Source organism: Caloenas nicobarica, chromosome Z (genome assembly GCF_036013445.1).
Source record: "Caloenas nicobarica isolate bCalNic1 chromosome Z, bCalNic1.hap1, whole genome shotgun sequence".
NCBI lineage: Eukaryota > Metazoa > Chordata > Aves > Columbiformes > Columbidae > Caloenas > Caloenas nicobarica.
Genome location: NC_088284.1, coordinates 68,068,263 through 68,094,446, shown reverse-complemented (window position 1 = coordinate 68,094,446; position 26,184 = coordinate 68,068,263). Strand labels below are relative to the sequence as shown.

At 37.3% G+C, this 26,184-nt stretch overlaps 1 protein-coding gene across 1 annotated transcript in view; it reads right to left on the bottom strand.

The window, feature by feature from the left end:
• Positions 1–372: 372 nt before the first annotated feature.
• The window catches only part of MCCC2 (methylcrotonyl-CoA carboxylase subunit 2), a 35,500-nt gene continuing 9,688 nt past the window's right edge, over positions 373–26,184 (bottom strand). The window contains exons 6-17 of the mRNA XM_065656285.1: positions 24,607–24,719; positions 18,987–19,100; positions 15,118–15,182; positions 14,084–14,183; positions 13,058–13,153; positions 11,758–11,830; positions 11,478–11,554; positions 9,353–9,419; positions 8,928–9,084; positions 8,046–8,160; positions 6,691–6,776; positions 373–795 (exon numbers count right to left, since the gene is read on the bottom strand). Coding sequence (XP_065512357.1) covers positions 678–795; positions 6,691–6,776; positions 8,046–8,160; positions 8,928–9,084; positions 9,353–9,419; positions 11,478–11,554; positions 11,758–11,830; positions 13,058–13,153; positions 14,084–14,183; positions 15,118–15,182; positions 18,987–19,100; positions 24,607–24,719 — 1,181 coding nt within the window. The 3' untranslated portion in view covers positions 373–677. The remainder of the gene's footprint in view (positions 796–6,690; positions 6,777–8,045; positions 8,161–8,927; positions 9,085–9,352; positions 9,420–11,477; positions 11,555–11,757; positions 11,831–13,057; positions 13,154–14,083; positions 14,184–15,117; positions 15,183–18,986; positions 19,101–24,606; positions 24,720–26,184) is intronic.

The window sequence follows — 26,184 nt, the reverse complement described above, 5'->3', positions numbered from 1 at the left end:
TGGCTTTGGAGCCAACCCTCATCTTGAGACGTGCTATCGGCAACCTGCAGCTCCCACAGACATCCACATAGGCTCTTCCAGAGAACGCTGTGGATCCGTCAGGTTCTCATGTTGTTCTGGCTTCAGGGAACCACACAGAAGAGCAATGTTTTTTGGATGAAAGCCAGAGAAAGGCCAAAATTTCAACAACTGTGTGAAATCTATAATTTCATGCTGTGTTGAACTCTGCCTGCCCTTACAGAACATCTCTTCTTAAAAATTATTTACTAGCAAATGTGGATTTTTTTTTAATTGCAAGAATATTTTGCATTTATGTGAGACACACAAAGAACAACTAAAAGGAGCTGATAAGAACTAAATATGTAGCTTTTTTTTCAGATTTATTTATGTAAGGATAGTATCAATAGTTTCTCATTAAACATTAAACACAGCACTAGAAGTTGCAGTTTATTCATGCAATGCAGTTTTATACAAGCACTGTGACTGATCTCAAATCAGTATCAAAATACCAAAACACTGTGTGATGATTACTCAGTGAAAATAAATAATTAGGACATTTCCACTAAAAATAGCATTGTAGAAATCTTTATTTTTAATCACCTCAACACTGCAGTTAGTTTGATCTCCAGTCCCAATTAAAATACACAGAGGTAATTCTGATGAGTGTACTTTGAAGTTTACATCCTGAAAACCCCGAATTCTGTCTTCTTCGTAGGTGCATTTAATGCTGCACTGAGACTGAGGCCCAAAACCAGTCTTGTGTCAGCTGGATCAATAATTCCATCATCCCATAATCTAGAAAAAAAAAGAAACCAAACAGTAATAACGAATTGAAACTAACATATACAGCAGGTAGATTTTCAAGCACATGAAACTGCAAATAGTTATACTAACAAGAGTGGAATACAGAGCTAAATTATACTTGAAGCCATGGAGTTAATTCACCTTAACCATCAATGCAATAGACTTGTGTATGTTATTCTGTGGAATTTGTCTTCTAGAACAAAGTATAAATTTTAGATAAATGAACAACATCAGGTCTACGTATTTTAAGTCAGATTCTTCATACGTGTTTTTAGTATGAAATTATCACCTTAAAGTGACCATTTTTGTTATTTAATATTAACATGGAAAATGATTTTTTGTCAATGACCTATCTTTTTCTGTTAAGAATGCTGGTATTTAAAGGACTATGTCACATCATTCTTTTATTCAGGTTAGTTCAGCTGTGAGATGAGAATAATATAAGTGTTTCTTCCTTCATCCTTAAAAGAGCCAAGCAAACTACAAGTATTTCCAGTATTTATTGTATTTATTTTTTCTGAAGTAAATTTCTAAACAACTGTAATATAACATCCTCCTTAAGGCAGGGCTAAAGCCAATTAAATTATGAATGAGCCAACACCAAATTCTCAAACTCACACACACTTGTGAATAGTGTCTTTGATATTCATCCAAAAATTAAAGTACTTGTGCCATCAGTTCTCAATGACAGCGCCATCTACCCCAAACAAAATCTATATCAAAACCCCCAGCAGGCCACGAAACTGTAAATATTGTATAACTACTATCTCCTCACCAGGATATTTAAAGAAAATACCACACTGCTCATTGCAACCCAAGTCTCACTTAAATAAGCATTCATTTTAATCAGGGTGTGCAAAACAAATCCACAGTATCTTTGGTTAAGAGTGATGCTCCTCCTCCATCCCATCTTTCCCTGGAAAGACTTGTTTTGCATTATTTTTTGAACTTACTTCAGTGTTGGATAATGTTTAATTATTTGTCTGTAGAAAATTTAAAAATATGAGAAAGGGTGATGAACAGGGAGCTAAGACTGACTCTACCAAGAGAAAGCATAGCCATTCCTTTCTAACTTAAGTTTCCAGCTGAGAATTTCCTATTGTTTCAAGATTAATTAAAAGAACCCCTTATTAGACAGGAAACAATGTATTTTGCGCTTTTCTCTACATACTAAACGTGCCAACCTCACTTTCAAAAGAAAGAGGACTGCAAACTGTATATAAACACATGCTGATAAGCTCAAGGTAGCAGCAGACAATTCTGTTTTCCATCTTTGCCTTATTTCACTGTTTGCTGTGAAAGTAATATTTTAATATGATTTGATGAATGTTAAGAGACTGACAACATACGCTTTTTACTTTACAACAAATACATGTATCAATCCTAGGACACACAAAGTGGAACTGCAATAAAGTACACCTGTAACAAGATGAGGCACAAGGGTTCAGACTCAGCTTAGGAGCCTGTTCTCCAACCAGCACAGAGAGGAGAAAGAAGAGACCCACCTCAGAAATAAAGTTCCGCTACAAATGTGTGTTTTCATGGTGCAGCTCCCCAAGTAGAGGAGACTGTTACCCTAAACTTTGCACAAGAGCACAGCTGAAGTACAAAAGGAGAAAGGGGTTTAGAGAAGGGAAGACTTTGCTGTTAATTGGGCAAAGTTATGCTGTTTTTTTGGGGACTGAAAACAAAAGCTTGAGTGCTGTGGCACTCACTGACCTGGCTGACCGGTTCCAATCAGCACAGAAAGTCTGGAAAGAATAACTTATTTCAAGGGAAAAAAACCTCGAACCAAACACAACCAACCAGCCAACCCAAACACACACACCCCAAACCAAAACCAAACAAAAAATCCCACAAATAAAACAAAAAAACCAAACTATAAACCCAAATTACAAATATAAGGAAATTGTAGCTCTATGTAATCTGTTCTCATTTGAGGATTCTCAGCATCTCCTTTCTAGTGGGCCAGTGAGCCATGTGTTGGAACATTCTAGCAGCCATGCTTGCGTCTCCACGGGAATGGTACTAACAGCAAATCCTGGTGCAGAAGACACACACGAATTGTCCACACCATATTCTGCAGTCTGGTTCCTGTGAACAACTCCTCTCTAATTGTAGCTTTCAATTCTAAGTAATAACTCATTAAAATATTTTGGCATATTTTAACAATACTCCATTGAAAAGAGACTCAGAGTTAAGTGCTTCTTACCATACAGCAAAACCAACTAGAAGCTTTTTTGTTCCAAGTAACCAAAGTCTCACTGAGAGTTACTTAAGAGTTGTTTGAATTATTGTGTTTTTCCTCAAGATAGTGGTTAAACTTGTTCATATAATCTAGCATGACAGAATGGCCAGGACACAATATTTCCTATACTTGCAACATCATGAAGTATTTTAAATTCCAGAGTTCAAGGCATATGCTTTTCTTCCCTTCTTCTTGTATTTAAGATCTTGGTTTAGTTTTGATGAATACAGTCAGATGAATTCGCTGAAGCAATCTCTTAGTTTTCTTACGACTGTGAAATGCACAACTGTAGAACAATCTCAAACACAGTAATATCTATTTTTACGCAAATTTGGTGGTTTTTTGACTGCTACAGGATTTTTTGCTCTGCAGATAAAGTTTTTGAAATGAACACTTGCAATTAACTTTCTTATTTAAGAAACACATTGAAACTGAATGGAAGAATTCATACTTCTTAAAAGTGTTTAATAAATCTGTTAAGGGCCTGGGGAGAGCGAGGATGAACTGAATCAAAAAGAATCACCAATGTAATATGGTCCCTTCCAAGCTGCAAATGCACAGTGACCAACACTGGAATAAACACTTTCAAAAATGAAGCACATTTTAATGGCAGATTTGTTTTTTTGTAACCACACAATTAATTTATATTGACAACCACAAAAGTTTTATGTTGGATGGAAGTCAAGCTTCTTTCATGTGGTCACCTCTGGCTTCTGCTTCTCTTTGTTTAAAGAAAACTGCATTCTCCACTGGGATGTAACATTAATAATTAAACTATCTATTAAAACTCCATTGCTAGAACATGAGTCACATCCACACTCATAAAATATTTGTGACACAGACACTATGAGTAAAAGAAATGAAGTTCCCAAAAGCAAAATGCTCATATAATTTGTTAAGATGCAAACCGCTGAAATCCTTTTAGAAACCTGTAAGCAGTCATAACTCATTAAAAAGGGTGCTGCCTAATGACTGTCGTTAATTAAGACTGCTCACTATGAAAGGTTCTAGTCAAATAATTGATTAAAGTTTGATTAGAAAATACAACTGTGGGGAACAGTACTGACATCCTGTACATATAACAAATTATAATTTATAAGCAAAATTATATAAGCAGAGTAAATAGGGATATTTGCTTGTATTTTAGGATCATTAGGGCATTTTTCTTCTCTTTCATTATTACGGCTAAAAGCTTGATTCAAAGCCTAATGTAGTCAACTGGAAGGGTCACATGAATCTCAATGAACATCAAGGTTGAGGCAGACTGGTCCCCTTGTCCTATCAAGCAGACAGCGAGAGGAAGCCTCTGAACTGGCTGAAGCAATACAGACAGCAGTCTTTCTGTCCATCCGTCATTCTTGCCTCTCGGTAACGCAAAGCTGTTTATTGGAATTTTCTTGTTGGTCTTTTTGGTGAAGGGATCTAGTCAGCATCTGACAAAACCAGAGCTGTCCAGATTCAGTTTCAATACAGCACCCTGACACTTGGTCGATGGTCAATTGTTTTTTTGGTTTTTTTTTTTACCATGCCTGAGACCAGACAGGAAGCATCCTTTAGAGCAGAGACAACAGGTTACTTCTCCCTGACCTACAACGAATGCTTGCCAATAAGCAGCTGCTGATGTAGGCTGACAAATGGGCTGGCTCCAAGGTGCAAGGTAGCTACATCCCTCCCTCAAGTACACTGCTTGCTGCAAAGACTGTAACCCTGCTTTCATCTCTTTGTTTCTGCTTGGGCAGCCTACTCCAGGGTAATTAAAACTTTTGAGCTATCAGTCTGAGATCTTGCTTAGGAATTAGCAGTAAATGAAGGAACAAGGCACGCGCATGATAATATTGGCAGGAAGGCATGACATCAGGGCAGAAAACATATGAATATCTACCGATATACCCAATTATCTCTACAGGACAGCAGAGAGCAATTAAGAGCTCCTAGACAATGCAGACTGCACCTACATGGATTGAAGAGAGACAGAAAGCAGCCTGGACTGTCTTGACCTGATTCAGTCAAACGCTGTTCTCACAAGCACTCCTGTGTGGAAAGGGGCATTTTGCCTTCATTACTTTTAGCATTGCTTTTTAGCAATGAACCTCAGCAGGATTTCAGCTCTGACATCTGGCTTCATGTCTCAGCTGTGCTTATTAGCTTGAGTGCAGCATCACATTGAACCCAACCCCAGCCAGCTCGCATCTGCGCACGTCCACTACCCCAACACAAAACAGAGTAAAAGCTACCATTATCCTCCTTCGAATCATGATAAACAATTCACAAAGGAGCTCACTGATGCTATGCTGCTGGTGTTACTGCTGTAACAGAATTGTCACACCTGAGATTAACCAGGTATCAAGTTAGACAAAAAGGCCCCCAAGCTCCTTCTCTTATTGGCACCTCTGTGACTCTGACAGAGTATCTTGCACCCATCTGTTCACATAGTTTCTGCCCATGATGCCCACACCAAATTTCATCATATCCCAACCACTCTGCACTCAGTTTGCTTCCAGACTTCCCAGCTTGCAGGTAAGAAAACCATCAGTAATTCCAATTCAGCTACACAAAAACATACATACAGCAGACTCCATAGCTGTATGAGACTAATATTCTTCCTGCAAAATGAGAAGCCATAGAGGCACACCTCTATGCTATCCTCTACCATCATTAGCAGGTGAGAGTCTGAAGAATTAGCTTTTGGACACTGCAAGCAGAAAGATGTGCAGGAAGATTAGTACAGACAGGATGAAACTGATGCAGAGTAACAATCAGAGGCCATGAAAGCCTCCAAGGTAGTTTCCAGAGGTAACACTCCAGGATGCCACCTTGCTTCACTAGCCTAACTAGTTCCTGGGCATTTACTAATATTCCATAAACCTGAGCACAAATTGCTGCAAAAGACTTATCAACAAACATTAATATGCTGCACCCATCAGATAATGTCCTTCCCAAATTGCTGTCATCCAACACACCATGTACCAAGATCATAACTAGAGATTTGCAAATGGCTTAAGGTCTCTCTGAAAGTTGTGCCAGGGGAGGTTTAGATTGGATATTAGGAAAAAATTCTTCACGGAAAGGGTTGTCAGTCATTGGAACAGGCTGCCCAAGGAAGTGGTGGAGTCACCATCGGTGGAGGTGTTTAAAAGAAATTTGACGAGGTTCTCAGGGACGTGGTTTAGTGCTGGGGTTAGGTTAGGTTATGGTTGGACTCCATGATCTTAAGGGTCTCTTCCAACCAAAATTATTCTATGATTCTGTTCTATGAAACTTCTTTACCACTGGCCTCTTCCATTTGCAGAATCCCACTAAAATGACTTATTCTGAACACACGTGCCTCAACTATAAAACTTACCCTGAACTTACCCAGAATAAAATACACAGAATATAAACTCCACGCTGCCGTATCATTACTTATGGAACTAGCAGAGTAATTCCTGCAAGTGCATGCCTTCTGAAACAGTACATGCCACCACGTCTCAGAGACAAGACAGGCAAAACATTCATTTGAAGCTCATTGTGTTGTAGTGCTGCACATCAAACACTATCTTTCTTCCACATTGCTTTGTTCTGCTGTTCTTCAATACTGATATTTAGATGTTATCTCCTGTGATTACAATTAAGTTTTGGAAAAGTCATTTATATGTTACCTTGCACTGGAATAATAGGGATTTCCTTCTTCCTCAAACCTCCTAATGATTGGCTCCTTCAAAGCGGCTTCATCTGCCTCTGATAACTAAAAACCAAACAAATAAACAAACACAGAACAGGTATTTGTTAATATTTTCTTCCATAATGACAGCAGTGCTTTATATGCAGCATCAAACTAGAAGAAACTGTCTAAATGACCTCCCCAAAGTTTTTCCCCCTTTCTACACACAATTATCAATTTAGTGTATTTGACAATGAAATACCACTTTTCAACATGGGTAGGTGGGAAAAGGAGAGTAAAAATGTACTTAACTAAGTATAAGAATAATTGAGGATTAGCATCTGAAAAACTACTGAAGCTCCTGTAGTGAATAAACCCCATTCTGAGTTGCTTTTGGGCAAGATTTTTTAACAAAACAAGTCTGTGCTATTCTAACACTGGGTTTCTCTATGATCCAGAGAGGTCACCACCATAATTCAGAAAATTTTCAAGTTTCTAGCACATCTTACTGACATTAACTACAATTATTTTTCTCAAACTTCTTTTGGGGTATCATTCTGTCCATCTTAGCAATCTGGGAAACTAAGACAGAGGGAGATGAGGGTGAATATATTCTATCCACAGAAAGTCCAAGTAAAGTGTAGAAAAAAGAACTGTTGAGATAACATGTGCATGCAACTCCATTATTCTGAATAACTACTCATAATAAACACAAGCAATTTGAAGACATCACAATAAAACCACTTCTTACGGGACCAAGGCATCAGTATAACTCTAAACCACATAATTTAAAAAACACAGCAGAGTGTACAGAGAAACTGGAAAAGATTATTAAACAAAATACCACTAATTTTCAATTAAAATATTGAAATGAGCCGAAATCTTTTCCAAGCCTCTACAGACTTCTGCTGTTTTAAGTTTCATAATTCTCAGTCACTGGATAATTTGAAGATCAGCTTTCTATAGAACTGCCTACTTCAAAAATAATTGGAAAGACTTTTTATTTTTGCATATTTCTCCTCATACTACCAAACCAGTGAGGATCCCTGGCGGCTCGTCTTGGGCAGAACTAATGATCTGGTGCACAAAATACAAAGAGATGATGATATGAGAAATACTCCTCTTTTTAAGAAAAGGTAAGAAATGTCATGAATGATCTTCACATTTAGAAGATGTAAACAATAACGTTTCACAACTGCTTCACGTTTGTCAATGCACCAGGTGGCATGTGGAGAACCACAATGCATTGTGTCTCTCCCTTTGTAATATCCTTTCCTAGCTCATGAAGTGTGCAACTCCAGGGAAAAAGTAAATTATAATGACTTTACTGCAAATGAAAGAAGACAGATGTACCTGTTGTCCTTCCCTTGCTTTTTGGTCCTTAGCTATTGTAGCTAGAACAGTTGCAGCTTGTTCCCCTCCCATCACCGATATGCGAGCATTTGGCCACACATAAAGAAATCTTGGACTGAAGAAATATATATTAAATATTAAGACATTGCCTTATTTCCTAGTAAAGCACTAATTCTTACTCAGCTAAGAATTCATTTTTATGCATGACAATCTTACAATGTATTGGTTTCTAAAGAATGCAAATTAACATATTGAAATGCTTGCAGTATTGTATTTGAAAACGTGAAAATTCTGCTCATTTCCTATATTCAAGCACCTTATAAGATATTTCTCTCTTTCTTGAGTCTCTTTATCCCCCACTCCCTCAGCCCCACCCAGAACTTTTCGCTTTAAAAATATCACCAACAACTTCAGTTGTATCAGGGACCTTGAAAATGAGAAAAACATTTATGTGAGTCATGTCCAAAGGGTCAAAAAATAAATCCTCAAGGGTTCTGAAAACATTACTCATAAAAACAGGCTCAAAGTGAATAAGGATTTTTTACAGAAGCCAGTACTCTTCATATGAATGAGAATAAAGGACCAGCCCATACTACCTAATGATGGTTTAGGACTGTAAAATTTCTCCTCTGAGAGCAAAAATGGGAGAAAAGCATGTCAGCACATTTACATGTTAGAAGATCTCATTCGTCACCTAATTCAAGTTTAATCACGAGCCTATCAACCCCTACAGGTTTGTCAGGTTATTTCCTTATGACCATATTCATTCTGTTTTCCAAACAGCACAACTTCTGCAAGAATTTAGTTTTTCAGAGTGGTACTTCAAGTTTATGTTCTCTTAACTTAGCCTTATCTCCTGTCATAATTTGAAGTAACACTTACCTATATGCTCTTCCACACATCCCATAGTTTCCAGCTCCATAAGAACCACCAATAATCACTGTTATTTTAGGTACATTGGCACAAGCTACAGCAGTTACCATCTTAGCACCATCTTTTGCTATCCCTCCAGCTTCGTATTCTCTACCAACCATGAAACCTAAAGAATTACAACAAAAAAAGGCTCACTAACTTTGTATTATTATGCTGTGATACATGTCACACTATGTGCCTATAGCACATGCAGAAAAAAACAAAGAACAAATCACAAGGCAAGGCCTTCGCCAGCTGCTGACAGGCTGATTTCAGAACAGCCTGAAGATGTGGGCAAAACAAAGCACACAAGATGATGTCTAAAAGTTACAGCCTCAACAGTCAACAGCAAAGCCTACAACATAACGAAACTTCAAAATATTGAGCTTATTCACCTGTAATATTCTGCAAAAACACAATGGGAATATTTCTCTGGCAACACAACTGGATGAAATGTGTACCCTGTGGAGATGAAAGGAAAAAAAAAGAGTAAGCCATTAAAAGTTAGATCAGTGAAGCTACCACTATCCACACTCTTGAGTCTGTAACAAGTCTCCTTCCACTGAAGCCCATGGGAGTATTTGCACCATGAAATGCGGTGCTACTGCTTCATCCAAAGTCAACTGCAAAACACACACTCATTCTAGCAGAAAAAAAATTCCAAAATGTGTGAGTCCAAGAGTAAAGCAGAAATTATATCATTAAAAGCATTCCTGCTGATACTGAAAAGCTTAACTGTTTTGACTCAGCCAATATATAGTTAAACCACAGACAGCTCCGTTTCACAGTGCAGTGTCTGACATCGAGTTCTGTAAGACTGTGTCACAGAAATTAAGACAGCAAAACAGAAAAAAAAATCTCCCCATCTCCTGTACAAAATAAAATTATTCTCTGAAACTGGAAAAGGCCCACATACATTATTTGCTCATGGCCCTGCTGATTGCTGTAACGCCCTTTCCTTTTTCTGAGGGCAGATGCCCTCTCCCCATGCTCTAGAAAAAGACAATTTTCATGGCAAAGATACAAACAGTAGATTCTAAGCTTCTGTTTCAACTCTAAATCTAAAAAGCTCCTCAGGTTATTTACACACTGCAGGCAAAAAAAAAAAGGTATGTAGCTGAGCAACTGACAAAATCCTCCAACCTCTTCGCAACACAAACCCAGCAACATTTACAAGAAGGAAAAAGGGAAAAATCATAAACCAATCTTCAGCTGGCTTTTTCAGAGAAGCACTCAAAAAGTATAGTGATGATCATGCGAAAAAGATGTTTCACAATTCATTACAAAAATGCAAAAGAAAACGAAGGAATACTGTCAGATTATGATGCTTACAGAAGCAACACCATGGACAAAGGTCTCTCTAGAAGTGAAACAAGTGAAACTTGATGATCTCCTTTTACGGTACTGATCTGACAGTGGAAGTCATCAGAGGAATATTCCTTAGATATGTTTTGATTGGTAGGAAAAAAGTTGCAGCACTAAAATACCAAAAGTATTAGAAATACGGAAGGAGTTAATTTCAACTTGGAAATAACTGTGTTAAAACAAATGCTAGCCGAAAACAATATCACTTACTGCAGTGCTCCAAGTTGAAAGGATTCCTTCAGTACATGAAACTCTATTTTGTGTATTATTTTATTACAGCTCTAAATCAAGTAAAATTACTTCCTTTCTCCAAATCTCCCATCAAGGCTTCCTTTTTCCTATAGATTTTCAATACCAATTTCCTCATCGTTAGTTTGAGGAGCCTAGAACAAGGCTCTGCCAGAACAAAACTACCATACATAACTGCTATTACAAAAACTTCAACTGACAGTAGTTTCTTTAAAAAAAATAAGGAACCAAACCAAACAACATATAACAAGGTAAGTAACCACTCTGCCATACCCAGAAACTCTTCATCACCAGCAATCCCCAAAGCCTGATCTGTAAAGCACTATTAACTTCTAATGAAATCACAATATTCTATCGAAGATGCCCTTTAATTCACAATACGTATTTAAGTTCACGGAATTTATGAGACTGCATGTTTTCACTCATTAAGCCAGGAGCTGCCGTGGCAAACTATGAAAATTAAATCTCTGGTAAACCAATGAACTCAGTACTGGAATCCAGGTTTGAAATTATCCAGTTATTACAAAAATAACGATGTGATTTATTGTAGTACTTAAGAGCTGAGAGGTTAGCAATTTTGACTTATAGAGTATTTTATGCAATCAGCATGGACTTTTCTTGTAACAGCTGTAAGTTTCAGCATATACTATTTCAACTGTGTTGTAGTCACACAAGTTCAAATGCTGTTTGTCTAACTGTATCTTCCTATTGACCTATCTACTTCATATCAGAAAAATCTACAGAACACTGTTTCTAAAATACGGTCAATTATTTTTACAGCTTAATAAGCTACTTCATATTTACATGAAAAATGTGAAGCCAGTCCTCTTTCATTATTCGAAAAAGTTTCTCATTTCGAGAGCAAGCTGTTCACCTAAGAACAAAAGAAGCTAATAATCTATTTACCTTTTTTGCTGACTCTGAGAAAAGAACTCCATTGTTTCCAATAATTCCTACTGGATAACCAAATATTCTTGCAAATCCTGAAGGAGAAAGATAAGATAAATTTGTAGATTTTCACGTACGTTTATCTTATAGCATATAAAGGTATCACTTTCTCTTGGTAACAGATACTGCTATGCTTTTGAAGAGAAATGTTATTAAAAATATCAATGGGTGAGCCAAACAGAACGAATCTAACTATAAAAACCAGTGGGAACATATACAGAATTGTATTTTCAAATACCTGTAATTAAAGTATCCCCATACAAGGCTTTGAATTCATCAAATTTACTTCCATCTACAATTCTAGCGATGACCTTCAGAAAAAAACAGAAAAACAAAATGAAAATCCTAATCTTTCATAGCTTTTATTTTTTTTAGAAAGAAAGACTGTGCTAACATGCTAACATACAGCTTAAAAATAAATGCTTTCCATCTAGTGAAAATCAAGCATCCCACCATATTAATAGGTTGCATGGCAGGCAAAGTCCATTTACTTTTTAAAGTGTGATTTACCTACGTGTTTATTAAAAAAAAGAATTTCAAGATTAAGAATATTCTAATCAAACAGTTTAAATTATACAGGAACAAAGTTTTCCTGATTCATTAAACTTCAAAGAAAAACTTCTACCTCTGGTTATATTAAACATTAATTAATAGGCTCATATTTATAAAGAGAAAAACACATACAGCCATGAGTCACTTTCTTAGAAGTAAGTTTATTTTCAGCTTTGCTTAAATTTATGACATACAAAGATAACAAAGATGTGATCTGAGGTTTCTCTGATATGCAAAGGAGCCATTTTATAAAAATATAGACCCATAGCTAGCAAGACTTTTGCCAGAAGATATTTACTTCAACTTTAAAAGAACATAAATCCAACCTATTACAACTTTCAAGACAGTAGCGTGATACTTGATAAAAGTGTTCATCTTTTTCGCCCTTAATGCAAAACAAATCCTACTAATTTCTAACAAAGTAGTTTAAGAAAGATACATACTAAGACTCTTCCTAAAATAAATACTTGGTTGGTAGTGAAAAGGGCTCTGAATATGGGATATACGCAAAATATGACAAAGGATGGGGTCTTGGATGAAGGTACAGAGGCAAACAATTGCACTAGACCTGCAGTAGAGTACAACAGTCTCTATATGTGGCTAGGAGAGCACTGAATTGTTTGGGGTGCTTATACTCCATAAATCTCTAAATATTTGATATTTACTTTCACAGGATTAACAGAAAATTGTCCTATCACTCGGCAAGTCTATCTCCCAGCAGCTTTTTCAGAATGCTGTCAAACTCTCATCCTTGCTCATCCTTCTTAAAAGTATAACCAAAAAGCATTACATTTTCAACACGTCATTGCCATTGCAATGGATCCACTGGACAAAAATACAAAATAATGCAGTACAAGATTTTATGAAACTTAAATATTTGCTAGATACCCCAAATCAGATTTCTGTAGACAAATTATGACAATATAAAGAGTGATTTCCTACAAGGAAATTGTATGGGCATGCATATCTTGCATTTAGACTCATACCTCTTTGACATCAAAGTTTCTTTTGAGCTGGTCACCAACTATTCCATATATTTCATCAGCAGGAAATAAAGGCTCTTCTGATGGTTCTACAGTCACCTGTAGCAATTTAACAAAATAATTTACACAATAAAGGAATTATTAGTCTACACTGTGAGTTAGAAAACAGAACAACAATTAATTTGCCTACTGCATTAAGCACAGTCTTCTCTTCACCAACCACATCAAAATGCCTACACTGGCTTGTCCTCATTTTGCATAAAGATCAAGTTTCTTAAACTGAGGGTTGATAACACTTTCTCACTTACTGTTATCTTTGCTTCTACTTCTGCATTTACTTCTATACAGGCTCCACTTCTTTCACATTATCAAAAATTAAGCATGTTCTCCCCTCTGCCTACTTTCCCCATGCCCTATTAGGCAGGTAGTACTCTGAGAAGATAATGAAGATTTCTGCCATGCAACTGAATGCAACATCTTGCCTTCCTGCAGCTGCTGAGCTTTAATCTTCAATTCAGCCTCCCATGTCTCCTGCCAAAAAGAGTTAAAGCCAATTCCTCCCGCATATGCTATCCATCCTGTTTTCTACAAGGAATTTTTAAATCAATACAACACAATGACATGACTTTGGTCTATCTTCTCAGTTTTATACCTTTAATTACTAAATATAGAAAATGTGTTTTCAATTAGTAGGTGTCTAATTTTAAGTCCATGGGAATGATCATGTGGGCTCTAAATTAAAATTAACCCAGTCTTGCAAGGTGCTTATCTTAAAGCGCAATTCTGTGATTCTGAAGCATTGTTGTAGTTGCTTCACTCTTGCATGTAATCCCTGTAATTTTATAAGGAATAATGCAGTATGAATATAATTTCAGAACCAAAACATTAGAGAAATCTTTAAGGACAAAATCCATAACTTCCATTTTCAAAGTGTCTAAAGTCAGAGACAAAAAATGCATTGTATAAATCAGGTGAAGAAAAGCATTCCTAATTTAAACAACGCAGTTTTTTCAGGTTCTATGCACTTACATCTACTTTCTTTTGGAGATTTAAACGTCTTACTGCTTTCCTTGCTAGATGAAGTGCATGATCGTCATCCAAAGCATAATGATCTGTTACACCAGATTTTCTGTATATAAATAACAATAGCAATAATAAGACTAAAAAAAAAATCTGACAACAAAAATTTGAAGGTTTAAAAACTTTTAAGACTTAATTTAAAAGTTTTACATTTATCTTTAAAATATCAACACCACAATACAGCTCTCCATGTTTTGTTATGAAATTACTTTTAAACTAAAACTCACACCTGAACTTTTCTTTGAAAGAGCACATTCAGGTTTTCAGACATGACATAAAATAGCAACTTTAGGAAGTAAAAAATCTAAATGAGAATATAAAAGACACCAAGCATTGTTCAGATGGAAACTAAAATTCATTTGAAATTATAAAAACCAGTATGTTTAGAAAAACATGATAAACTGCCCTTAAGAATAATTCTTTATTCATGTTAATTGAAGTAAAAATTAAGCATTTATTGTACAGTAATACCTAACTTATTGTACAGTAATACCTAATTTTGTTTACTATTCTTTTCATCTGTGAACTAGAAAGTGCATAGAATTCTTTGTTTTCATAACAAGTATTCTCTTAAGAAAAACTAGATACTTTGATCTTGTTTGCAGTAACTTCTGATTGACAGTAAGAAAGATACAATCTGCAAAATACGTTATCTTTCTCCATGTGTATTATTCTATTAAGACTCAGTATTAAATAGTACAGAAAACTCCTCCATATATGTGATGCTGCAGTACATTAGCTACGTATTTCAAAGTAGTAAATGAAGGAAACAAGATCCAAACTAGAATAATATAAGGTAACTATGCAACTCTAACAATAAAATGATTCATCAGAACCAGATAAGGACACAAAAAAACTTAATTTTCAAATTCTAAACACAGTTTTAAAAAAATATAAGATAAATTTAAAAAATAAAATAAAATACACCCTACTAAAGTCTAAAGGGTGGAAGAAATTAACTCTGGAAAAATATTTCTTTAAACCTGCAGTGAAGATCTGCCCCTCCAAGGTCTTCTGCTGATACTTCTTCACCTGTTGCAGCTTTAACCTACCACAAGAAAATGAAAATGAGCTTTAGAGTTGACAGTTGTCTTGCACTAATATTTATACTGGCTTAGTTATAGTGATAAAAGAGATATTTGAAAAATGCTTCTTCATCAATAATATATCCTCAGTTACTCTCCCTCAGGGCATTTAAATTGTGACAACACAGAATCTTGTCAAAATTACTTAACTTCTCGGACTTGGTATCTTTATACATAGTTTTTATTGAGTCTTTAAGAGTCTTCACTTACTCTTATATTTATTGCTGTGTCCATTATTAGTGTGAGTATACTTACATACCCTTTAGGTTTATGAATATGCATTTTCACAACAAAAATTTTTAGCAGCCAACAAGCAATTTCAAACGTGATACTTTCCTTCATTGTTTCAAACAAACCTCAGTTGAAATGCTTTGAGATGCTTTGACTTCGCTTTCTCTACACAAAACTCTTCTAATCCTAACCCTAAATGTTACCACTGCTGTGACACTTTTCTTCTTACTATTGAGATCCACCTGTTCACAAAGTCATTACTCCTCACATTTCTAAAATGAAGGCCAAAGAAACTTGCACTTTAGACTTTGGACTGTACTGAAACTCACTTTTTTTGGTGTACGCATCCCAAGACTAATTATAACAAACATCAGAGATTTTCTTTCACTTCCTCAGGATGTTTTGTTTTAGGCTGGTGAGAGATAAAATCCAATCCAATTTTTTTCATATACGAAAGACATTTTGGGGAAGAGAGCATACTCAACAATGGCTACAATATCTGCTACAACATGGAATGGAACTTTCTATGGGAGTCTGAAGTAATTTTGATGCTTACAGAAAGGCAAGCAAAATGTTTTCAGTGAGAATATGAAAAGCTCTACTGAACAGAAAAGCCGACAGGTAGTGATATTAAAGTTTGAAGTATACGCACAAAGATACGGATCATTACATCTGCAGGTTGCTAAGGAACAAACTAAATCAGAGGATAGTTGTGAAATCTTCCTCTGGAAGCGGTGAGAAGTTTTCATCCTTTCTAACCTCATGACATTCTTGCAGTCTCTGACTTGCCCAGCCAAGTCTTTCTCTGAGACCTGACCAAGGCCACCCTTTGTCAGCTGCCTACCCTGGCAAAAGTCTCCTGTGCTACATCTCAGTGATACACATGTATGACCTAAATTCCCTTGCAATGTTAAACAATTACCATTCTCTTAGAACAAGAGAGTTTGGTTCCCTTTTCTTCAGCTTTCTAGCCAGCTTCCTTGGTAGCACTGGGTGTTCACTGCCTTATTTTGTACGTGCTTAATGCTGGAGCTTGAAAGAAACTGGCTTTGAGTAAGCCCTCCAGAACACATTACTCAGTGCACCCAAGGCGTTTCCCAGAGTCTGATGAACCTTCCCAGCTCTAACACAGCTCCAGGCAGAATCACGCAAGGTACATAGCACTCCCCAGCACTCTTGCCAATGGAAATGCCATGTCAGAAGAGCTGAGTTTGCTCAGGTCTTTCAGATTTACTAACTGAGCTTCTGCAACGAGTTACTCTGAACTTGAGCAAGACCCAGAGGTAGTACCTCCACTTTATATGCCACAGGCTCTGAGCTAGTGAACTGTGCTGGACCTAGAAAGAGTTTGTACTTAAGACAGTTCAGGTGTTCCTGCAACCAGGGCAATTATTTGTAACACAATGACCAAGCTAGTAACAGTCTGATGTAAAAGTTTCTTTCACTATACTAATTTCCTTCCTCAATAAAAAGATTAATGAATCACCCAGTGTTACTGACTCAACTGATACTATTCTCAAACTAATATCTTCATTCATATTTATGTCACTTTTCACCAAGAAACTCCTAATATCTAAATTATAGTGACGAATTTACAGAAAATTGCTTAATTTTGAGAGAGGATTTGTCTTTGTTTACCTATAAACAACAAGCTGAAAAAGACTAATACAAGATAAAAAGGAACAGAGACCTAGGAAAAACATTTGGAACAACTACTGCCAAAGAAATTCCCAGAGACAAAGAACTTCTAGAATTTTAAATTCTAATGAGCAATAAATAAATCGGCATTAAATTACATAGTTGCTATTAATTATTTAATCTGCTTTTGCTGATTACTTTGTTCTTCCTGTCAACTTGGAAAGCCTCCACTGAAATAATAAAATACTTCGAGCTAAACAAGTTATCTTATTATGGTAGAAAACAAAGTATCTTTGTACTTATAGGTGTGTGTCACTGCAGCTTTCAACATGCCAGTTACATTATGAATTTATTTAAGATGTTCTGGAACAGTAATTAGCATTTACCAGCCATAAGAAAGTATGTCTGTGTAAGTGAGGGGACTTTTTTTTTTTTTTTCCCAAGCTGCACAAGAATTTAAAATCCATCTATAGATGGACCTTCGGAAGACAAAAAAAGGATATAAAATGCTATATTCACTTCTAGCATCAAGATGACACAGTGGGGAAAAAAACCCCCAACACTATAAAGGAAAAGAACAAAATGCAAAAACAAACGGTGGAAATGAGAGCAGTGCTATACAAGCAAACACTAAATGATATCACAGGATAAGTTTTTCATGCTTTTAAGGAAATTAATGCAATCACGCCTTAGGAACTGGTCAACAAAAAAATCTGCAGTGGTTGTCTTCCTACAGTTTATGGGACCTGCTACATTTTCCCAGTATCTTAAGTGGTGGAAAGAAGTGACTTCCAGCAGACATCTCCTCCTCCGTTGCTACAGGAACGGCGTGGAGCAGTGTCTTCTTTAACCATGTTGTTACAGGGCAATTTCTCCATTTAGGCCTGGTCAAGTTGGAAAGACTTAATAGAAACACTTGATTTGCACTTGGCTTTGTCACAGGAGGCATGCCTAAAAGTTCCCAATAGACTCTAAGCAAAACAGAGCCGACATACTGCCTCAGACCAGTTTGTTCAATGAGACAAATATCTGACTGCTTCAAAAAAGTTTATCCAGTCAGACTTCACTGAGACCAAAATAGTTGTGCTGGGTACTGCCTTATCTGTTAGCTCTAACGCTAACATAACATCTACTACTGGAAATTCCTTTCTTCTCATAAAGCTTGTGTGAAGTAAAATAATCTCTGTCAGCAAAGATTATTATTTGTATTGGTATAAAACTGAGCCTACGCTAGGACATAAACTGGTATAGATTTTTTTTTTTTAAATAAAGCCCTCTCCAGCACTCCCTTTCCTGTTGAAGCCAAGAAACTTTAATTTTGAAACTGTCATATACTGCAATATTTTGCACAGTCACAAATTCCACTGAGTTCCACAATAAAGCAAGTTTTAATTCAGAGGAGTTCTTCACATTCGTTTCCTTAGAAACAATTTCCTTGCTAAGAAAGTAAGAGAATGATTACTAACTCCATCATAAGTGCATCTCCTTTGTCTGTAAACTGACATTAAAAAACAGCAGATCAGTCCTGCTTCTAAAGTTCTGTAATCTTGACTCTGAGATATAATATACATGCTTGCCTTTTTTTAAAATTTCATATCAAACCTAGAGACTACATAATTGAATACAGAAAGCATTTCTGTCATTCAAAATGTGCACAGCAATCTGAAAGGAGTAATAAAAACACCTTAAGAAAAGTCTGGTTTACACATACACCTCTAACAGACAGAAAAGATTTAATTTAGGATATAAAAATTCAGATATGCTTAAAAACTGCAAACTAATCTACTGAATATCTGGAAATATCTCACCAAGAAACATCTCAATAGTTTAAGCTGTAGAATTGTCAGCAGCACAATTTTTTGGAGAAGCTATGTTACTAGAAATTTCCGTAGCCTTACCAGTGGTGGACCTCCCAAGAATATTGTTCCCTGTTTGCCAACAATAATACTTTCATCAGCCATCGCAGGCACGTATGCTCCTCCTGCTGTACAGGATCCCATTACTACTGCTATCTATTGGGAAAACAAAAACCACAAGCTAATTAACTGTCCATCCCTTAAAATGAGCAAATGCACATGCTACTATTATATATTGTACTGATTTTAATACAAGTTCTGGGAGAACACTGCAAAATTATTTTGCCTAACAGAGCGAACATTTAATTTATGTTTTAGCTTTTCTTCAGAAGAATAGGGAATCTCTCTAGTTTTCAACAGTCTTAAACTATGATCACCAGGCCACCCTGCAGGAAAATTCATATATGAAGTACCACGTGCTACAAATGTCAAATGCTTGAAGAGGTGCATGTTCTACCATTAAATTTGTTTTTACTGAAGAATGGTAAAAGGTTGAAACCTAGAGGCTGTTCCTGGTATTTACCCTTAAGTCAGAGATTCAGTTGTTGCTTACTGACATAATTTCACCAATGTTAACATCCTCTGAAGAAAATTCCTCACATCTACCAGTGTGTAACTTCAGTTCTTCGATGGATCAACTAATTAATGCTGCTCCTTCAAGGCATGTTGATTATCTCATTGTAGACCTTAGCATGAATAATCTCTGCTTTATCCTTTTGCCTAATTTTGAGATTAACATTTACCCAATGAACATTTTCTACCAGTAGTACTTTGATGACACTTTTACAAAACCAACTTGACCCCAGATATGATGAATACTGTAGCAGTATATGATCATGAAAGTGAAGTTTCTCATTTAACTTCTCCTTCAGGGGAGCTCCTCCAAAGACTCGTTCAAAAACCCTTGTAAAGCAGAAGAAATTGAATACTCATATGGAACAGGCAGACAATAAGAAACACTTTCACAATCATATAAAAATTTAAAACAAAAAATAATATTACCTTTTGTTAACTTTGTTTGGAAATATTTCTAAAGTGACATGAAGAAGTGTTATGTTTCAAATGATAATTTAATGTTTGCTCTTAAAAGAAAACAGCACACAGAAATAAAACTTACAAATGACATTACCTGGATCTAAAGCAGCAGTAAATGAACTATGTCAGCCTGCTACCATTAAATCAAACGGCTTTTTCAGCAAACAGTTTTCAGTATGCTAAAAGTCACATGATTAATTTGCAGTATTTCAGTTGTGCATTTAATAAACACCTCCTGGTAAATACAAATAAAGCAAGCCTCTAGAAATGGGAGAAACTTGGGGGAAAAGTTACTTTTTCCAATACATAAATTGGAATATGTACATATTGGAAAAACCAAAATCTGTCAAATAGCACAACCTCAAATTCCAAACTGGTCTGCTACCTCCTGACTTCATTCTCTGAACTATTGCACAGGAAATTACTTAAGAGTGCAATAAAAATGAACAGTTCTGAATGCACACACAGTACTTCATGCCCACTGATCAGTTCACCATTGTATCCATGCAGCATATGAGTGTGAGAGAGCTTAGGAAGCAGCTAATGAGAAGCTAATCACAGCTTTCTGATTCAGAGCGATACAGACATCAGTGCAATTTAAGGCTGCAGTAGGAGTATAATTAATTAGTCACAGGTAAAAGTGGAGGTGGAAATTAAAAGCACCATAGGCAACTGGAAAAAAAAAAAAAGGCAAAAAACCAAAAAGCAAGCACTTTAGGGGTAAAATTGAGAAGGGCTGGTGAACTGATGAAACAGACCTTCAGGCAGGCCACAGCGAAGAACAGCAGTTAGAAAACAAACAGCATCCAGTCTTCAATGACAGAAGAATTAACCAGGATGGATATCAGAGGGAGCATAATCTCCTAACATCATTTCCTAATGAAACATTCTCTCAGACAGGGAAGATGATTCTAGCTACCAAAGTCTGTTAGCACAGAATCAATAGCAGATTTACAACTGTTAATAGTGCCTTTTTGAAATGAAACAAAGGATAGAAACACCTCCCAAACAAAAAATATCCACATTACATCCCATAACGAAGGAAACACTTCAGTAAAACATTTTTCCCAGTCTTCCATAAATATTTTAAATTAAACTTTCACCTGTTTAATACCAAGAAAATTAAACTTTCATTAGTGTCATACCAAACAGAAATGTGTTTTATTAAAAGGCAAATCTTTCTTACACTTACGTTTTTTACTGTATACTAGTACAATGCTACTCTTAATACAACACTACATGGTAACCAAAATAAAAACAAGTTCAGCTTTATAAGGAACTTTACAAATACGTTAAAGTTGTTTCAAAATATTCAGGAAAACACCAGCATGACTTTAGGGCCTGGCGTTTCTAGAAACATCAGTAACTTTAGTCTTGCTAACTAGGTTTACGTATTCATCTTTGGCATAACATATAAAGCCCACTGCTGCCATACCAGATAATGATTGGGGTCTCTAGCAAAAATAAGGTTTACCAAAACTTTCCCCCAAAATAAAATTCAGTAAAACAGCCCTCTGACTGTCTCCTTTGACAGCTGGTGTTCCACAAAAATGCTGGGACCAATTTTATCCACACATATAAATCTAAAGTACAACCCAGAACTATGAGTGACTCTAAAGGATGGCCAGCTTGTAAACTGTTTTTCTTTCTTAAATGTTTTTCTTCTAACTAATAGTACCTTTCCCCCGGAGATATAGCTATTCACTGCAATTGCTCCACTTTTATTGCTGGAAACAAAAGAACTGCAGAAGCTAAATTATATCAGACTTTCTAAGGAGATTTAGTGTGGTGTTGGAATCTTTTGCCTTGAATTTCTCTGGATGCAACGGATTTTAGGATTCTTTGGTAGAGGAAAAGATGGTTGAAGACTTGAAGTCCGTCTTGCTTCCAAAATGTCCCCAAAAGCTTTCAAGGTAACAAATGTAGTTTCCTCAGAAATCAAGCAAAGCCAGTAACTGCCATGTTAGGAGGAGTCAGAAGGAATACCATATCCTTGACTAGCGCCTCTGCTTCACACAGAAAGGAACTATTAACTTCTACTTCCTCCTTTTGAACTGGGAGATTCAAACAAGCACAGCTTCTCACAAAGAACAAATAAAAATGGTTCCAGCCCAATAATGCCTCTCAATGACAGATCACAGAATCACAGAATGTGAGGGACTGGAAGGGACCTCAAAAGATCATCTAGTCCAATCCCCCTGCCGGAGCAGGAACACCTAGGTGAGGTTACACAGGAAGGTGTCCAGGCGGGTTTTGAATGTCTCCAGAGAAGGAGACTCCACAACCTCCCTGGGCAGCCTGTTCCAGTGTTCTGTCACCCTGACTGAGAAGAAGTTTCTTCTCGAATTTAAGTGGAACCTCTTGTGTTCCAGTTTGCACCCATTACCCCTTGTCTTACCATTGGTTGTCACTGAGAAGAGCCTGGCTCCATCCTCCTGACACTCACCCTTTACATATTTCTAAACACTAATGAGGTGACCCCTCAGTCTCCTCTTCTCCAAGCTAAAGAGACCCAGCTCCCTCAGCCTTTCCTCATAAGGGAGATGCTCCACTCCCTTCATCATCTTTGTGGCCCTGCGCTGGACTCTCTCCAGCAGTTCCCTGTCCTTCTGGAACTGAGAGGCCCAGAAATGGACACAATATTCCACATGTGGTCTCACCAGGGCAGAGTAGAGGGGAAGGAGAACCTCTCTTGACCTACTAACCAATCCCTTCTAATCCACCCCAGGATGCCACTGGCCTTCCTGGCCACAAGGGCACAGTGCTGGCTCATGGTCATCCTGCTGTCCACCAGGACCCCCAGGTCCCTTTCCCCTACACTGCTCTCTAACAGGTCATTCCCCAACTTATACTGGAACCTGCGGTTGTTCCTGCCCAGATGCAAGACTCTACATTTCCCCTTGTTATATTTCATTGAATTTTTCCCCGCCCAACTCTCCAGCCTGTCTAGGTCTCTTTGGATGGCAGCACAGCCTTCTGGCATATCAGCCACTCCTCCCAGTTTGGTGTAATCAGCAAACTTGCTGATAGTACACTCTATTCCCTCAAGATGTTGGTAAGAATGAAGAAAATAAAGTCCTGTTTCCACTTTACATTAACGAAGAGTTTAACAGTCATGTATGTCAAAACAATATGGTGGTGAAATACTTCCGTGACAGTACTCAGATGAAACAGCAAGTTAGCTAAACATTTACTCTGCTTGAGGTTCCAACATCTATTTCTAAGCCTAATGTTCTAAAACAATTTCTCTTCTCAGGTGGAATATCCTGAAAATTTCCTTCACCTTCTTTCTTCCAGCCAATATGAAGTAATAGGCATTGAACTGACAACTGCACCTATGAGCAGGCTCTTGAAAATAAGGTAATTTAGTAAAAACACTAGCTCTCTGCTCAGCAGTTAAAAAAAATCAAAGATGTTAGGAACTACTGGAAAAGGAATAGAAAACAGAATAATGTATACATTATGCTGTTACATATATATCTCCATCATTAGTTGACATATTGAGTAGTGCAGTCTGGCTCCTTCATCTCAAAAAGACATAACAAGACCTGGGGAAAGATTTACAAAAGATAAAGTAGGGCCATCAAAGGTATGGAACACTTTCTGTAGGAAGAACAGCTAAGCAGGCTTGAATTCTTTGGCCTGCAAAGGGCAGTGAGAGGCAGGTATATGAGAGGGCTACACAACCATACAAAGAGGCTGGGAGACGACTGACTAGATAGCAACTCTGTAGGAATGATCTGGTCATAGGCTTTCCTGGAGCGTTCCTTTATTTGGAAAAGGTTATCTTCAAAGACCATGGACTCATCCACACTCTCTGGCAGCCTCTCACAAGCACCTGCCAACAATTCCCCTAACAAGTCCAAGACTACTCTCCTGAAGTCCAGGGTCTTCATCCTGCCACCTGCCTTCCTCACCTCTATTGGGACTTTCACAGCAGACTAGGCTGCCACCAGCAATCTTATCCTCAAACAGTTTGACATTCTTCATGAGTAACAGATCCAGAAGTGCACCTCCCCTAGCACACCACCTGCGTCAACACACTGACCCCAACGCACTCCTGAAATACCCATGACACAAAACCACTTTTAAATCCAGGAACTGTGACTAACAGTAATTCTACGCATCATTAATACATTAGAAAAGAACCTGATTGTTAGGATAGTTTTGTCATATAGCACATCAGTGTATAAAACAGATCTAAAAATATATGCATATCGCTGTTAGTAGAAAGTATGTCTCATTTACTAGCCATCATCAAAGGGGTCCTCACCTTTACAGTGTTGATGCAGAATAACCAACTGTTCCAAGAGATTTCCTAGTGCTTCTTCACATGGCCCTACATACCATGTTGTCAAGTCCCTTTTCCTCCCACTCCAAAACAGGAGCAGGTAGGTCATGTAATTAACACTAAGGCCAAGAAAGAAGACAGCTTCTTCAAGACTGTAATGGCTTTTTGTGGACAGTTGTTGTGTTTACAGTGCCTCAAATCCCCAGACTGGGCCATCAGGTCAGCACAACACAGCGTGGCCAAAAACAAAGCATGGGCAGGAGCCCTGAAACCAGATAAAGGCAGCAACCATAAAACCTAATTAGTACATTTCATTCTTAGGTAAAAGCAAATTACCTGTGGAATTCCTTGTGAGGACATGATTGCTTGATTATAGAAAATACGGCCAAAATGATCTCGATCTGGAAATACTTCTGCTTGCCGAGGTAAATTTGCTCCTCCTGAATCAACTAGAGTGAATGAAAATATTATAGCATGTCTTTGAACAGTGTTAATATAGTTGAGTTCTTGGTAAAGTATCTGCACGTTACTTAGAATATATAGCAGTTACCATGATTAATTCTATATGTATTTCCATGAATCTAGGCATATTAGAATATTCTTCTTGGAAAAAAAAAAAAAGACAAATAGTAACACCTCTCTCCCAAATAACATCGCTCCCAATCATTCTAATGGAAAATAAATTCAGATGTGCTTAGAGATGCAATCATACCTCCCTGTACAAACTTCTAAGCTCATCTTACCACAAAACATTTAAACTAAGAACACTTTCAATGTACAAGTTTCACCCAATTCTTTTATTGCAATTCTGTTACAAGCTACAGAAAAGTGTGAGACTGACCACCGAGTTCAAGGAGTATAGTATGTGTACTTTCATACCTTGATTATACAGACATACTGAAGACCTTACACTATCTTCAGGAACCTTCATTTATTATGTTTCCTTGCCTTGTGATGTGCCCTTGAGCTTACAGATCTGCAGCTACTTCTCCACTCCCAAATAATGAAAATACATCACGTAGTAAGACTCCAAGGAAGGACAGAAGACTAGAAGGAAATGCACAGGGAGGCCAAGCATCTCTGAGAACTCTGGAGCCTGCTAATTACTTTTTACCCACAAGCAACAATCCACACGCACATTTTCATGTTGCACAACTGCAGCCAGTGAAGCCTTACACGCAGCTTTACAGTGAAGCAGGGTTTGATTCTTTCCCTCACCCTTGCAGAACCGCTCTTCCAAACCAGAATCAACTCCAGCACCAACCCGGTCAACACACCAGTGTTGTGGAACGGGCCATCCCTGAACATAAAAGAAAACGCCCAAACCAGTGATGGACTCAATGACAAATGGCACCAGGTCTCCACATAAGAATTAACCCCAAGGCAGCTTGCACTGTGGGAAAAGGCAGTGCAAATGGCATGAAAATTACATGGTCAGCAAAGTGCTGACTGACTACAAAGCACTCCCTCTTGATCACACAACTGAAATGAACTGAAACAAGCCCAGGTACAGAAACTGCAAAGGTAAAATAACTCACCAGGTTAGAGTGACAAGCAGTATATATATGGGGACTACACATCTAAAAGGTGGAATAAAACCCCCAAACTTCCGTTTCAAAGGCATACTCTATGTCCCACAGTTCCGTAAGACGTTAAAACAGTAGAATTACACATAATTGCTCACTGACAGCTCACTAAAAATGAGTTGTCTGAAGAGAGAGAAGTGGCTGATAATTCAGACTCAAAAAATCATACTCTAGTTTTGCAAGCAGCAAAACTAAGTTTCTTCTCTTTTCTATGAGTAGGCCAAAATTTAGCCTTCCCCTTGCCTCCAAGACTCTTTCCACTGCAGTATAGCAATCTCACAAAGTCCCCACCCACCCTGTTCCTGCATCCACCCCACCAATACTTTAA